The following is a 14,818-nucleotide window of genomic DNA, read 5'->3' on the forward strand; positions in this document are numbered from 1 at the left end:
GGGGGCTGTGAAAACGATACAGTCATTGATACAGAAATGCAAAAAAAGTTGAAAACAGTTACCAAGCACTATTCTTACAACCTTATCAAAATCTGGAATCAACAATTTGCACAAGTCTACATATTACTTGGAATACCAATAACTAAACAAAATCACATGAAAATGCCTCCCAGGTACTATCATTTCAGCAGCAGAGAAGCATCACTGCATGGTACTTCACCAGCACCTTTTATGCTCACCATCATCACAGCTTCATAGGATACAGTGTTACTTTGCCAGGTCCCAGAAGCCAGCTTTACTGAACATTTTACTCTAAGTACCATGTGGGCATCCTAGCATCCTACTGTACACTTTGTCCCTTGCTACATGCATTTCACAGAAGTAGGGAAAAAGGAAGAAGCAAACTCAACAGCTCTACATATTGAATCTTACTCTATAAATACAGTTGAAATGGGCAAACATTGCCTTTTTTTTCCTTCTTTCTGCCTATTAAATTAAATTTTACTTCCCAATTCCCAGCATTGGCAGACTTGAAGAAAGGGTGTCTGATGCATGCATGGTATTAGTCGTTTCCAGTGCTAGAACCAGTCTTGCTGCTAATTCACAGAGAGATTCAAAACATATGAAGCGTAAATTTACTTAATACAATCAAATTTATAACCTAAGCATTTTAAAAATTATTAAACAGAAGCATTTATTCATCTGTGTCCTAACATATTAGTGATGTCAAAGAGAAATCAGATTGAATTGAAATACAAATTTTTACTAAAACTCAGAGGCTGTTTCTAGCTAGCCACCTCGCTAAATAAAACAGTAGGAGGGTGCATATATCTGGCCAAATCCTCTCCACATAAAACCTAAGCATTTTTTCCCTTGAAGTTCATCATGAAATGAAATATCACAATACCCTTTTTATAAAATAATTCTTGTCATATTAAATTCAGCTAGTTTATCTCCTTCCTAAATCCGTATCTTGCAGTTGTATGAAATAGACTAAGAGTTTATTCTATACATCTTCAACAAAGAAAATCAGGAATTAAAAAATCATCCACAGCTCTGGTTCCAGTCAAGATGGAATAAGCACTCTCCACTGTGCCTCCCTCCTGAATGTGGCTCAATACCCTGGACAGAGTGCATGTGACTCTGAAAAGTGAATGGTAACAGGCAGACTGGGAAATCAGAATCTGAAATACCACTGAATCAATGGCAAGTTTCCCAGGGATTATTTTTCCTCCAGTAACTCCTGACCTGAACTTAAAGGCAGCCTGAACCACAGACAGGGATGTCAAGCTTCATGCTAGATGACATTTTTACAGCCAACCAAATATGGAAATACCGACAAAACCTCACGTGCAACATCACAAATAAACTCTAGAGAAAGTTGTGACTTTCAAGGTGAACATGTACATTGCAATACCACCAGGATCAAAGCTGTTATCTTTTGAGCCCTGTCTATATGCCAATCTATCTATCACAAATTTAATCTCCAGGAAACATGCAGATGCTGTCTGCAAATCGGGGTTTCTCACAAAAATTTTCCCCTTATTATATTTTATAAACAACTTTTAAAATATGTTACCTGCTGTGATTAGCCATGTATCACCTCTTCCCATGCTTGTTGGCCATCAAATTCCTTAGACAATACTTGCTTCCAAAATCGAAGCTGGCAATCTAGAAATTGATGTTGATGCAAGGTATTTCCACTCTATCAAGACCACTTCACTTTCTCAACCAGTGAAGAAAAATATCTGATATCCCTAGTTCTGCCTTCCCCAACTAGCATTCTGAAACTGCCAACTGCTTCATTTTCTTGCTTTGGCTATGGCGTTTGGAGGGTCTACTGAAGAGAAAAAATTATTCCAGTTTTTATTTGTTTTTAAAAAATTATCTTAGACTTTACATATACTCATAGAAAGTATTATGTTCTTTAATATTTGTCTATTTTTAGTTGAAATTAACCAGAATAATTTGGCTTAAATTTTTTAATTTTCTTTCAATGATTTGTCACCAGTAAACTACCAGCTTAAATTTCCTTTAAATTCACATGCTCCATCTAGTGCCTTACGTGAGAATAGCATCTATTATCAATTTTTGCTGAAGAATTCCCTGTTTAATGTGAAAATTACAAATTTCCAACTACAAGGTACTTGGATTGAATGTTCCAAAGTTCAGAGGAATGGACAGATACATGGATAGATGAATAGCAAAAGGCATTCTATTAAATCAAGGGTGTAAGTTTTTAATGACTTAAAAGGCATTTTTTAAAATGCTTATTTTTGAGAGAGGGAGAGAAAGGCAGCATGCGAGCAAGGGAGGGGAAGAGAGAGAGGGAAACACAGAATCTGAAACAGGCTCCAGGCTCTGAGCTGTCAGCACAGAGCCTGATGTGGGGCTTGAACTCAAACTCACGAGCCATGAGATCATAACCTGAGCCGAAGTTGGACACTTAACCGACTGAGCCATCCAGGTGCCCCGACTCAAAAGACATTTTCAAATCCCAGCAAAGTCCATACTGCTTTTCACTAGATTCTTATTTGTTTTTATGAGGCTCTAAGTATGTTAGCTGCCAAGCCTGACTCCCTAGATAAAGGGAGTTTGTGGGGGGGGGGGAGTTAAAACTTAGGAAGAAACTCAAAGCTCTGGCTTGGGCTGATTCTTGGAGTTTGGGGTTGGTGGGAGATAGTGGATGGTGAGTAGGACTGACCTTAGGTTTCAGGGATCAGGAAAAGGAGGAACTGGTGTCAGAATTCCTGGCTGAAGTAAGGTGGGAATGAGGGCAGGTCTGAAACATCAAGTCCAAGGCAATGGGTGGAGAGTAAGAAATGGATCTGAAGAGTGGGTAGAAAGGCAGAGGCTAAGAGTTCCTGTAAGACAAGGTTCAGCATAGATGAGGCAGAGGAAGGAGAATGCTTTGGAATGTCTCAGGCCCAGTCCATGAGTGAGAAAGAAGCTGTAAAGGGTACCAGGCTGATTCAGATACTGGGGGTAATATTCTCTTGGAATAAATCCCTGAAGTACTTCTGCCTTCACTATAGTTTCATCTCTATGCCTCACCATTATGGTTAAAATCATTTGTGTGTGAGAGTGCTTTTTAATATCTCATCACTGGGCTACAGACTTCTTTGTTCAAGCTGCTGGCCCTAAGAAAGATATTGACAAATATTATGTATTTTGTCCAAAAGCGATTCTCTTCCTATCCATCAACTATACCCATGGAAGCAGGTAGGTCAAAACAGGGCCACAGGAGCCTCACAAAAATGTGGCAGGATGACTTCTTCTCTTGTTCTATGATGAAGAACGAAGCATTAGGAAGCCCTCTGAGGCAAAGTCAGGATGAGAAAGAAAGAAAATTTTTCAGCCTAATAATTACAAGAGATGTGCCAGTGAGAGAGGTTAAATGTTGCACTGAGACATGCTTCATGGTATTTTGGACAGTCAAGTAGTGACAGGTCCATTGTGAAGGATGACTCTGCTTAGCTCTTCCACACTTAGGATCAGAGCCCTCTCCTTTATCCAAGAGTAGATGGGAAGAAATGGAGAATGACTAACCCTCCCATTAGATTCCAGATACAAAAGGAAATAAAATCTGTTGAAGGTGGAGAAAAAAGGGGTAGAGAAGAGAAGGAGTAAGAAAAAACGTCTAGGCTCAAAGGTGGTAGTCCTCAAAATTCTAAGGCAAAGGCTTCTATGGCCATGGACAGAGCTCAGGGACAAATTGACAAGTTGGAATAGATCAGAGGAATCTGAGAGATCAGAGGAACTCCCTTATCACCACATTCAATGGATTCCATCTGTATAGTGAGGAAAATGTCACTCAAAACTGGAGAAAGAGCACTGTTTTATTTCTTCAAAATCATTATTTACATTTCAATATACCCTTTGATAACAGAGATGATGAAAGAGAAACTTATTTGACTATAACTATATAATTATGGGCCTAGAAGGAGAAAAACAACGGCAGGCCATCTAGGTGTGATGCCATTTTACTAAGAGTCAAATATGGATGGAGATACCACCTAGAGAACTCTAACTACATGTGCTCTATCTTGACCTAGAACTTAAGTTTATATCTACCAAACATTACAATAAACAGATTAAAAAATAGAATTGGGTAGAAATCACTATAATATCTCCCTGTTTTTTCATCTAAGCATGGTTTTGGCCAGAATTCCAATAAATCAGCAACTTATTATCAATCATATTAAACAGAATTTGATACACCCACCTACCCTAGGCAGCAAGAATCAGTGACAACAGCAGAAAATTCAATATTATTCATTCAGTTATAGACCTATAGATAGATAGCAGATACTCATTATATCAGAATGCTCTTACCTCTTATGCATTTAGATAATGCATTTACCTCTTAGCATTTATTTGATATCTGTAAGGAGGACAAGAAGATCTTTAACCTTCTATGTATCAAGCATCTTCAGCACTTGATAAAGTAATCATTCAAAAGTCATTCATTAACACAGGAGTCCAGGAACTCATCAGTGTACGCAATACGGTGGATGCGAATGAGTGTGTGTATGTGTGCACACGCACATGCATGTTTGCAGGTAAAAGAGGAAGTCAATGAACAAGGCTTACTGGGGAAGGCTAGACAGTTAAGCAGTGAGAAATCTGTTTTTAAAGGTCACTGCTGCAGGTTGAAAAGAAAATCAGAAAAGCTGAGGCCATTGTTTTAATCAGCCCCAGGCAAATTGCAAGGGTAGAATAAAAATCCATTTAACAGAGCAGAAAACAACCAGCAACTTAATTCCCCTACCAAATAATACTTAGACTAGACCCCTGGCATTTGAGGGCTTAACATTTGTGGTTTCAGCGAGTCCCAAGCCACCCGCAGGGGAAAGACACGCTGGATCTTGTAACTGTACTAAGGGCTGCAGTTGAGCCCATAATGGGAGGTTGGAAGGCAGGAGGGAGTCACAGCACAGGCAACCCAGCACCTTTCCTGCCTCCACTCACATTCCAGACACTGGTTTTGCTCTTCTCCCACTAACTCCTGTGAAGTAATTAAACAAACATGTTTTCATGTCTACTTCTCTGAACTTTAATGGTGACATAACATGCCGATGATATTGATGAATTCAGGGATTTATAAAACTGGTTTGGGGGAAGAGTCCTTTTGAAGGTCAAGGCAATGGAAGCTGATGTAAAGGAAATGGCCAAATTGTTTAAAAGCATCCCTGACAATTAAGTAAAAAAAAAAAAAAAAAAAAAAAAAAATGTAGCGCCTAACTATTGTTCACTGGATTTTAGGGCTTTTTAACCTCCTCTGAGAGAGTAAGCCTTGTCTTCATAACTACTCTACTGAACCTGAATCAAACATATGCTATGGCAAAATTACAAACTACCGGAAAAACTTAAATTCCAACAGTTACACTCATACACTATAGTCAGCATTAGGAAATAGTATCAAATCTCAACACAATGCCGCTTCTCCACAGTTGCTTCACAGACACAATGTGAAAGGGGAATGGATCACAGCCTAGCTTTCCACACAACTGTACCACTCAGAAGAGCTAGAATGCTTAGACCCAGGAGAGGGGAGATGGGGCCTTACCATCCAAGCCCTTCTTCGTGTACAGTGTGGCTCCTGCTCTATAGTGAATAAGCTCCCATGATTCCTAGCCTTGTTCTTGAACACTTAATTATCTCAACAGAACTGAAGTGGACCACTGCCCATCATGCTCCTGCCCCAGCTCCACTTTCCAGCCACTCACTGTGAAAAGGTAGTAGAAGGGGCATCTTCCCTGCTCCCCTCTGTATTTCTCAACCACACTTACCCCTAACCAATCTTTCCCTTTTAAAATTCACACGTGTATCATTTCCTCCAACAACTGACCCCCCCAATCTCCTTTCTATCTCTGCTCTTTGGTTCCCCCATCCCCCACCAATCACTTTGTTAATTCTTCCCACATACTGACCTCAGGGTTCCTCAACTTGTCAACAACTTTTATTTCTAACTCCACCAAGTTTGTCCACAAGTTCAGCCATGGCTAGTTCCAAGTTATTTCTCAAAAGTTCCCAAGATCTCAGCTCTACAATCCCTTGCTCACCATCCACTCACTGAATCTGTTCTTCATCTGCATTGTAACTGTCAGTATCCTGACCTAGACCAGACCTCAAGAGTTAAAAAGCTACTTTGGCTTCACTTTCTTCCAAATCCCAAAAAGACCCCAAGGATACTCATCTTAACTCCCTTGCTCCCTTGTCCACCCATCATGTTCATCTAAGACAGTCTCCAGTCTGACGACTTGGGTATATATCTCTTTTCTCTACTTCTCCTGCTTGTTGCTAAGAAGCTAGAGATAATAGATAGGAAGGGCAGTGGTGGTGATGGTACATTTTTGAAGAGGTTCTGGTGCCAAGTGCTCTCCTGAATGCTCTACATGCATTATCTTAAATAGTGATTAACTTCACTACAATGGAATGCTATTCAGTTAAGTTCCTCGTGGGTTTTCTGTGCTATTGAGCAATCATCATGTCCATCTTTAATAAACCCTTTATCATATTCCTCCTAGTGGCTATTTCAGAGAGTTAACATTTTCCTGGAGTCCAACAGTCTGCTCCCAACTTTGAGATCACCTTAATCTTTTTTGAAAGATAAAGAAAATTCAACATGAGTTTCCTCATAGGACCCTCTCTTCTTACCCCCATCCTGCCCCTCAAACTTTCTGGATATCTTCATCTAACCTTTCTGTGTCTTTCCCAACTTTGAGGTTCTTCCTAAGGTCAACTTTCCTCTTGGGCCTTTGTTTCCACTTCCTCTTGCTTCCTCTATTACTGTCTCTCTCTTTATTTTCAATGTCTCCCTCTATATAAGATCCTCCCCTTCATCTGTTCAAGTTTCCCCCATCCTTTAAAAACTTGCCTTCTTCCCCTCAAACTTTCAATTTCTCTCTCCCCTGGAGAAAATACTAAAGTTGACAGAACATTCCCTGCCTTTGCAGGAATAGTAAGACATTTTTCCCTGCAGGCTGTTAGGTCTCATTTCTCTGCATTAGCTTTCAAAACTAAACAAGTATGTCCAGCTCGAAGATCCAGGACCATCTGGAATACTGCAGAATCCTACTCTGGACAGAAAGCTGGAAGTTTTGTATAATTTCTGGAAGTACCTGGCATTGCATTTGGTAGAACAGGAAGAGGAAAACTTTCTTTACCAGTCTCTGTCTCTTAGTGTCTTCCAATTTCTATTGGATTGCAGTCTGAACCAGGGCAGAGAGGCAGCCTAATTTGGGTAGACCCTGTGACACTTCTTTCTCCGCCCCCCCCCCCCCCCCGCCCTGCCTGATCTCTCTCATCCAATCCACCACAAAGTCCTGACGATATCATCTTCTTAATATCCTCTGTTATTTGCAATTGCCACAACCTGCAACTTTGTCTCTCTGGCTCCTGCCGTGCCCAGCTCCTCCATTCTCGACACTGCAATCAGAATGATCTTCCTGGAGCACATGCCTGCTTGAAAACCTTCAGGGGCTCTTGAGTGACTAAGGAACAAATCGAAGCTCCTTAGCCCATCATGACCTGCTTCCTGCCTGCCTTGTTTCTCCCTTCCCCTGTTCTATGCCAGGCTCCAGTAATGCTAACTAATTGTTCATCAAATTCCTTAAGCTCTCCCCAGTCTCTGTGCCTTTGCCCTCTGCTCACTGCTCATTATTCCCTTCTACCTAAAATAATCTCAATCCCAATTCCTCTGTTTGTTCTACAGGACACTCCAAGGATCATCTTCCCACCAGGTCCAGGGGTCTTTTCTTCCCAGGTGTTCCAGGAAGTACCTCAACATCCAGGTACTTTTCATGTTGAGCTGTTCTTGTCTGATTCTTGTCTGTTTCACACACTGGACTATTAGCTCTTTATCAGGAACTGTATCTAATTTGCCTTTGTAGTCCCTCTGTTCAACAGAGGGCCTGACACATGCACACATATAAATGTCTTTTGAATGAATAAATGAATAAATTAGATTTTAAATGAGATAAAACTGGTATTTTTAACGTTCAGTAGCTCAGTACTATTTATTTTCGTGATGTCATGTGATAAGTAGAGATGAATTTGCACAAGTTAAGTCCAAGAGGTAGTTAGTGTTACACAGAAATGAAGACCTTTGAATCAAATAGACCCTGTATACTACTGCTGCTACTGCTAACACTGTGAGAGCTCACTCTGTACTAAGAGCTGTTCTTTTTAGGTACTGACTCACTTAACCCTCAAATGAACCCCCATCTTATAGATGAAGAAACCTCAGAACAGAACAATTTAACAACCTGAACCTAAGTGGCTGAGCTGGGATTCAAACCTGGCAGAGCCACCACACTGGGTGACCGTAATTGTGCAGAAGAATGATAAGCTGGGTATCTGTTTCACTCATCTTTGCACTCACCTCAAATTTTCTGCTTTCCCCACCTTACCTTGTAAACTCACAACTTTAAGTATACTGAATTACCAGCATCAAATGATATTTGAGAGTTTTTCTGGGTGGGCTTGAAAAACACCTAGGTAGCCAACCCCTGCCAGCTGCTAAAAAAGGAGGTAACAGTGTGGGACAGGTGGTAGGTTAAGTGTCAATGACAGGCATTGTGTTTCCTTTAGAATTAATTTTCCTACCTCTTAATAAGGAAGTTGCTGTTTATAGTTTTGATTCCTATTTATGAGGCTGTGGAGTTTCTTTTTTTAAGTTTATTTACTTATTTTTAAAGTAATCTCCACACCCAACATGGGGCTCAAAGTCACAACCCAGAGATCAAGAGTCACACACTCGACTGACAGAGCCAGCCAGGCATCTGTGATTGTGGGTTTTTTTTTTTTTTTTAATGACTTTCAAAGAAATACAAACTCGTGAGTGAAACTAAAGATGCTGTGAGAAGCCTTTGCTACCAGATTTTTGGTAGCAAAGAAGTTAACAAAGATCAAGAGAAATTACAGGAAGCAGGTGAGAGAGACTGGAGCCTGATTCTCTACGGTAAAAGAAGGGAAGTCTTTAAAAAGAGAACACACGTCTGGACTGGCACAGTCAGGCCCATGTGAAAAGCTGAGTAACGTTGCAACTTCAGTCTCAGAACTTGTTCTGCAGCAGGTTTCAAACAGAGAGAAAAGGAGGGAAGGCCTGATTCAACTTAGAGCCTTTAAGTGCTGGGTTTGTTTTTTTGCTTCATCTGTTTGATTTTATTTGATTTCATCCTCATTTTTGGTGCTAGTGCTGTGAGTGCTGTGGGGACAGGGGTGGTTTTGGGGCGGTGGTTGGTTTATAGGAACAAAAGCAGGGAAGAAAAGGGATTTAGTTCCCTGGGGCTTAAACGCAAGTTCCTACTGCTTCAAAAACGCACCAAGTCACAAGAATTTCTCTATCCCGTAGGCAAGCCATAGAAACACAAATGACAGTGGAAAAGGGGAAAGAAAGAGTAGGAAAAAATTTGTTTTGAGCTACCCAAAGGGAACTCGGTGGTGGAAGGGAAAATCAGCAAGGTATAGTCACCTTGAAACCATGCCTCCAGCTCCAAGGGTTCTGATGCTTTTTGATTTGTAAACAGTGCTCTCTGCAGAATACATGAATATTTCCAGAACTTGTGACTACTACTTTATTTTCTTCACCTCCAGTCCTCCGAATGTTCTCTTAATAATAATGGATTAGAGCTTATCTACATCCTGGCCAGTTTTATAAAACCAAATAATTGCTGAGCTGGGAAGCAGGTTTATTTGCATTTTAAAAATTTTTGTTAAAGAGAAATTCTGCCACCCTCTGGACAGAAACCAAAGATCTGTTTCTTAGAGACCACCATGGAATACCATTTGAAGCAACTGTCCCTGAAAATACATGTTTATTTCTTAAAATCTATGCTTTAGGAAAAGGAGGGCAGGGAGGGAGAATCACTGTTGTTTTGGATAGCACAGACATCGCCTGTGGGGGGAAAAATCATTTAAAAATACTAAATTGCCCCTAAGGAATTTTTAACTAAAGAACAGGGTCTCAGAGCACATTAGAGAAAAATCCTCCAGTGTTTAATTTGTAATCTTCCCAAAATCGCTTTACAGCCTACATTTCTGCTTTCTAATCAGCAATGGCCAAGTAAAGATCTCTCACACGATCTCAGCTATGGCTGCTTTCATACAGCTACCTTTATTGATTTAAAAAAACCCACATTCATATTAAATATAAACATATATGTGTGTTGGTGTTTAACTAGAACTCGAGGACACATTGGGATTTCAGCCACAGTTGAGGGATGTTAGTCTTAAGAGCACAAATGGACAGCTTGTTTCTAAAGCTCTCCTGATCTCATCCACTGAGTGTGGAGTACTTAATGTCATGTAAATGAAACTCTCAAAAATGCAGGGATGTGATAATTACCAGTACTAATCCCGAGCAAATCAAAACACATGACATACCATTTTTATAAATAACCAGAGAGAGGAAGTAGGGAGAGGACGAGTATCATACCTGGTTTTAACAACAAGGTTTAGATGCTTCTGGTCTTGGAGGACCTTGGCCAGCTGTTTTTGCAGAAATAAAACCTTCCCGTGGGCTTCTTTAATAAATGGGTGGTCGAGGAGATGTGTGACAGAAGGCCGCTTTTCAAAATCCTTAATAAGACACCTGTTTGCAAAAATCAACAACAATCCAAAGTACAATCTTAGAGACCTGGTTCCCCTGTGAGTATGAGAGAAAGGAGGCAAAAAAGATCATTTATAAAACCTGATCACTAACCTTACACAGCTCTTTCTTTATCTGTACATACCAGAAGGTAAAAAAAATAATAATTCTCTGCTAGTAGAATTAACAGTACATCAGAAGTCTATTTTATTTTGTGTGAAGTACATGTTGAAAACACAATAAGTTTTTGCCATTAATTCAATTTGAAGTGCTCAAAACACTGGAAAAATAGACTGATCAGACTGAATTTTCTGTCTGAATTTTCACTACAGAAAAATGTTTACGATGGAGTCAGGAGGATTAGTCTATATATTTTACAAACGTATAAAATTATATATTGTCACTCAAATAAAATCCTAATATATGAAATGTCCACCATTTGATGATAGGGAAAATGCATTCAGGAGTTTGCAAGGAAAGACACTGATCACAAAGAAACCTTCATAGAGAAAGTCTAACACCTTAATGTTTTCTGAAGAAGCAGAAAAACCTCAGAACAGGAAGTGACCATAATATAATTCAGATGAACTGGAATGGAATTATGCAAACAGGGAACAAAAAGTTCATTGAAAATGGTAAAAAGTGGGTTGCATTTAAACTCCTCTGTGGTTAATTGGTTAAAACCACACTGGTGTAACCACTTTCTGTTTCAGATTCAAAGGCCCTTTTCAAAGAAAACAATAATTTAGTACGTTTTGCTCTGTGCCCTATGTTATCAAAGATGATTCTGATACAATGAAATTTTCTAGTGAAATTGAATCTGATAATGCCCCTCCAATTATCATTGTATTTCCATTCTGAGTAGATGCCCCTGATAAGAGAAAGAAATTTCAACAACTGCCCTTTTAAACTATCAGTTTTTAGCTCACTTTGGAGGCTTAGGATAAATGCTAAATGCCATTCAGCCCACTCTGCAAAACAAAATTGTTTCCAGTTTTCCAAATAGTGATGTGCTAGCAACATCCAAAACACAACATATTGTAAACAATTAAATGTACTCACAAATGGTAAAAATAATCAGCCTCACCTTGAGTGCCTTCTCAACACTCTCAAGCAGAGTTCTTACAACAATCCTTAACTGTTGGGTTTACAAAATGGCTTTAATCTTTTCACTTTACATCTCAAACCACTTTCTGATCCCTCACCTCCTAGTCCTGAAAAGATATTCAGTAAATTTCCCAGTCAGTTTTAGAACTGATTCAAGGGATTTCCTATCTATTGGAACTAGAGCTTTCAGTTAGAAATGCCAAAAGAATCTAGATTATCTCCATTCTGTTGCCTGCAGGACTATAAATACCACCTCTGCCTTGCCATGGAAGAAATCAATCATTTGACTCTTACGGGTTCAGGGGCCTTTGGTATAATCTACTATTTTTCCTACCAAAAAGAAAAAAAGTCAGCTCACATCCTTAAAAAATACTATGTTCATGTCTTTGTATTAACAATCTTCCCTGGATTCCATGTATATTCATCTGTAAATGTATATTTGATTACCAAAGGAAAATAAATGCTTCTTCCCTAAGCACCTGGAAAATAAAGAACCTCCTGGTAGTTAAAGGGTCAGTAACACAGGTGTAGTGGCCCCATCCTCCTGGCTTGAGGGTTTGTATATGAAAACTCCTAAAATACAGTCTGTGTCCTCCGAGAGTTCCCACTGCAGATGGATATGGTGGCTTCACACGCCCCCTAGAGCCTTGAAGCGCTTGGGTAGTATGCGAGTCCAGGAATCAAGCCTGCCCAGTGATCCGGGTCAGGACACACTACATTTTTTCCTGCACTGAGCAAAAGTACTGGGGCAACCCTCAACTGCCTGTTGACTAGTGCCAACACTTCAAATGGATAACCTCAGGGCTGCGAATGAAGGTGGGTGCCACATTCACTAACAGAAAATTCATAGCATGTAAATGGGAAAGTAGTATGGAACTGCTTCTTCCTTCCTCCTCAGGATAGGTGCCTTGGGACAGTGCCTCACATGAGGCCTAGAAACAAGTAAAGTATTATCTGATACTTTAATAATGAAAGCTCTTTGGATAGTGTTTGAGAGAGGCTAAGAAACCCATATTCCAGTTTTATGAAAATAGGTCTCCGCTGGAGTCTGGGGATGTAATTAAAGGCACTATATCTTGTTTCATAATTTTAGCATCCAGTGGGGGAGAAAGGTTGCCCACAAGGCTGGCAGATCATTTGGTATTTTGGAGATAAGCTCTCTCTATATCACAGAGGGAGTAAGAGAAATGGTAAGTAAATAATGAAGTGAGATAATCAAACAGGAAAGAAACTAACAAGTGGATCTGTTGTCTCTTGAAGATCCCCAAATTAAGATGGTAGGCATTCTACTCTCTGGAAGCAATGATCAGAAGAATTTGTTAGTTCTCTCAGTAAGACCTGAGTGGGATGAATGTCATATCATTGGATCAGCAAAAGTGAAAATGAGTGTATATGGGAAGAATGCTAAGCAGAGTTGTGGCATACCCAGCTGCACTGGAGGATTTTTAGGAGAAGGGCATAAAGACCTTGAGGGTATAGCCTTATTCTAAAACACTTTTGCATACTTTTTTCTCATGGGGAGCAAACAGCCAGACTGAAATGGAATTATTATTTTACTGATAATAGAGGACAGTATTACCTTAGGAGCAGATAGGGCTGAAAGTCATACATTACTAAACTTGAGGTCACTGGAATCATATCATTTCATTTGTTCAGCAAACATTTATTACACAGCCAGAATTAGCCAAAATAAATTCATTCATAAAGAATTACGACCCTTTTCCTTGAGGATCTACAATCTAATTGGAAAGATGGGAGGACAAAAGAAACATAGGAAATAGCAAAAGCCAGTGTTTGCTTCTATATGCAGAATAAGAAATAATCACACAAAAGCATAGGGTTTTGGAGCTAAGGGACTGAGATTTTCTATTCTAATCCCTTTTTTCAAGAGGTGAGGAAGTTCAGGTCAAGTCCTACAGAGATGAGGCTAATTCTCTGACTCCAATGGGAGAGCCCTACCCACTCTGCACTGTGTTTAAAATGGCACTGTGTTAAAAATGCAGAACAGTAGGTGGGACAGAGAGTTTTGGTCAGGGAAGCCTTGGTGGGGGAGGTAAGAAGCAAGCCAGCTTTGGGAGGAAGTGTGGGGACGAAATTGAACTCAATTGGTGAAGAGGTAGAAGACATTTCAAAGTTTGGACACTAGATGGGCAGTGCAAGAAGCCAGACTGGGCAAGCTGTGTAGCCAGGAACTCAGAAGGCCACCAGAACATTCCCATGTGCTCCCTAAGCTTCCTCCTTTGAAAGCCCAAGAACAATTCTTTTAGTCCCTCTTCCAACTTTAACTAGAGTATATTCTTTATAGCCTAAGACTCCAAACTCATACTATTTACTTTTGTCAGTTCTTCATTTCTGTCTTACTCCTTCCAGGCAGGGATTTAGTGGATTAAGATAGAATCGACTACTGGATCTACAAGAACACCTGACAGCCTCCATGTCATTTCTGAAAACATGACAGAATTCTCCAACCTGACTTGGAGCATAAACTTTGAAAACTAAGGAGTATATAATATGCTTATTCATTTCAGGATTGCTTTTTAAACCAGGAATTGCAAGTTCCAGATGCAGAATATTTTCTCCCAGCCAGGGAGTGAGCAGTTTTTATAAGGGAATGCAGAGAATGTTGACCTCTGTATAGGAAGTGGGGGTCAGCCAACGTGAGGTGAGTTGGGTGAAACACGTAAGACGTTCCACTGAAAAGAGGAACTAGTATACTGGTCAGGAAGGTTTGGGAAACATTGCTGATTCTCTAACCAAGTAAGTCTGGAGTTTTATAATGCACATGAGCATATAAAATGTTCTTAGAACTTCTGGGATAAAGAAAACAGTTTGATTTTGTTTAAGCCCATGTTTCCAAACTTACTTGGACACAGACTCTTTCTTGTGTCAGTGGAACCAGGGCCCTGCAAGTGACATCCTTGGAAGTGCTGCTGTGAGAAATCAGTACAAGGCACTCGGAATGGGTGGCAGAATCCTCATCTCAGCTGACTCAGGGGAGACACCCAGAGCGCCTGATTGTCAACAGCACATTTGAGATACCTGTAGGCTGTCGTTTCTGTAGAAGTCAGTGTCTCAAGCTGGGGAAATATAGTCCTCAAGTTCAGCTCTTCCCAGAGT

The 14,818-nt window shown here is 40.1% G+C and overlaps 1 protein-coding gene across 1 annotated transcript in view; it reads right to left on the reverse strand.

Moving 5' to 3' along the window:
- MYO3B (myosin IIIB) overlaps positions 1-14,818 on the reverse strand; it is a 406,696-nt gene that overhangs the window by 226,409 nt on the left and 165,469 nt on the right. Inside the window, exon 9 of the mRNA XM_047084875.1 lies at positions 10,442-10,597. Coding sequence (XP_046940831.1) covers positions 10,442-10,597 — 156 coding nt within the window. The remainder of the gene's footprint in view (positions 1-10,441; positions 10,598-14,818) is intronic.

The sequence above is a fragment of the Lynx rufus genome, unplaced genomic scaffold (genome assembly GCF_022079265.1).
Source record: "Lynx rufus isolate CCGP_SWC_20201006 ecotype Redwood Valley unplaced genomic scaffold, mLynRuf1.p SCAF_2, whole genome shotgun sequence".
Taxonomy (NCBI): domain Eukaryota; kingdom Metazoa; phylum Chordata; class Mammalia; order Carnivora; family Felidae; genus Lynx; species Lynx rufus.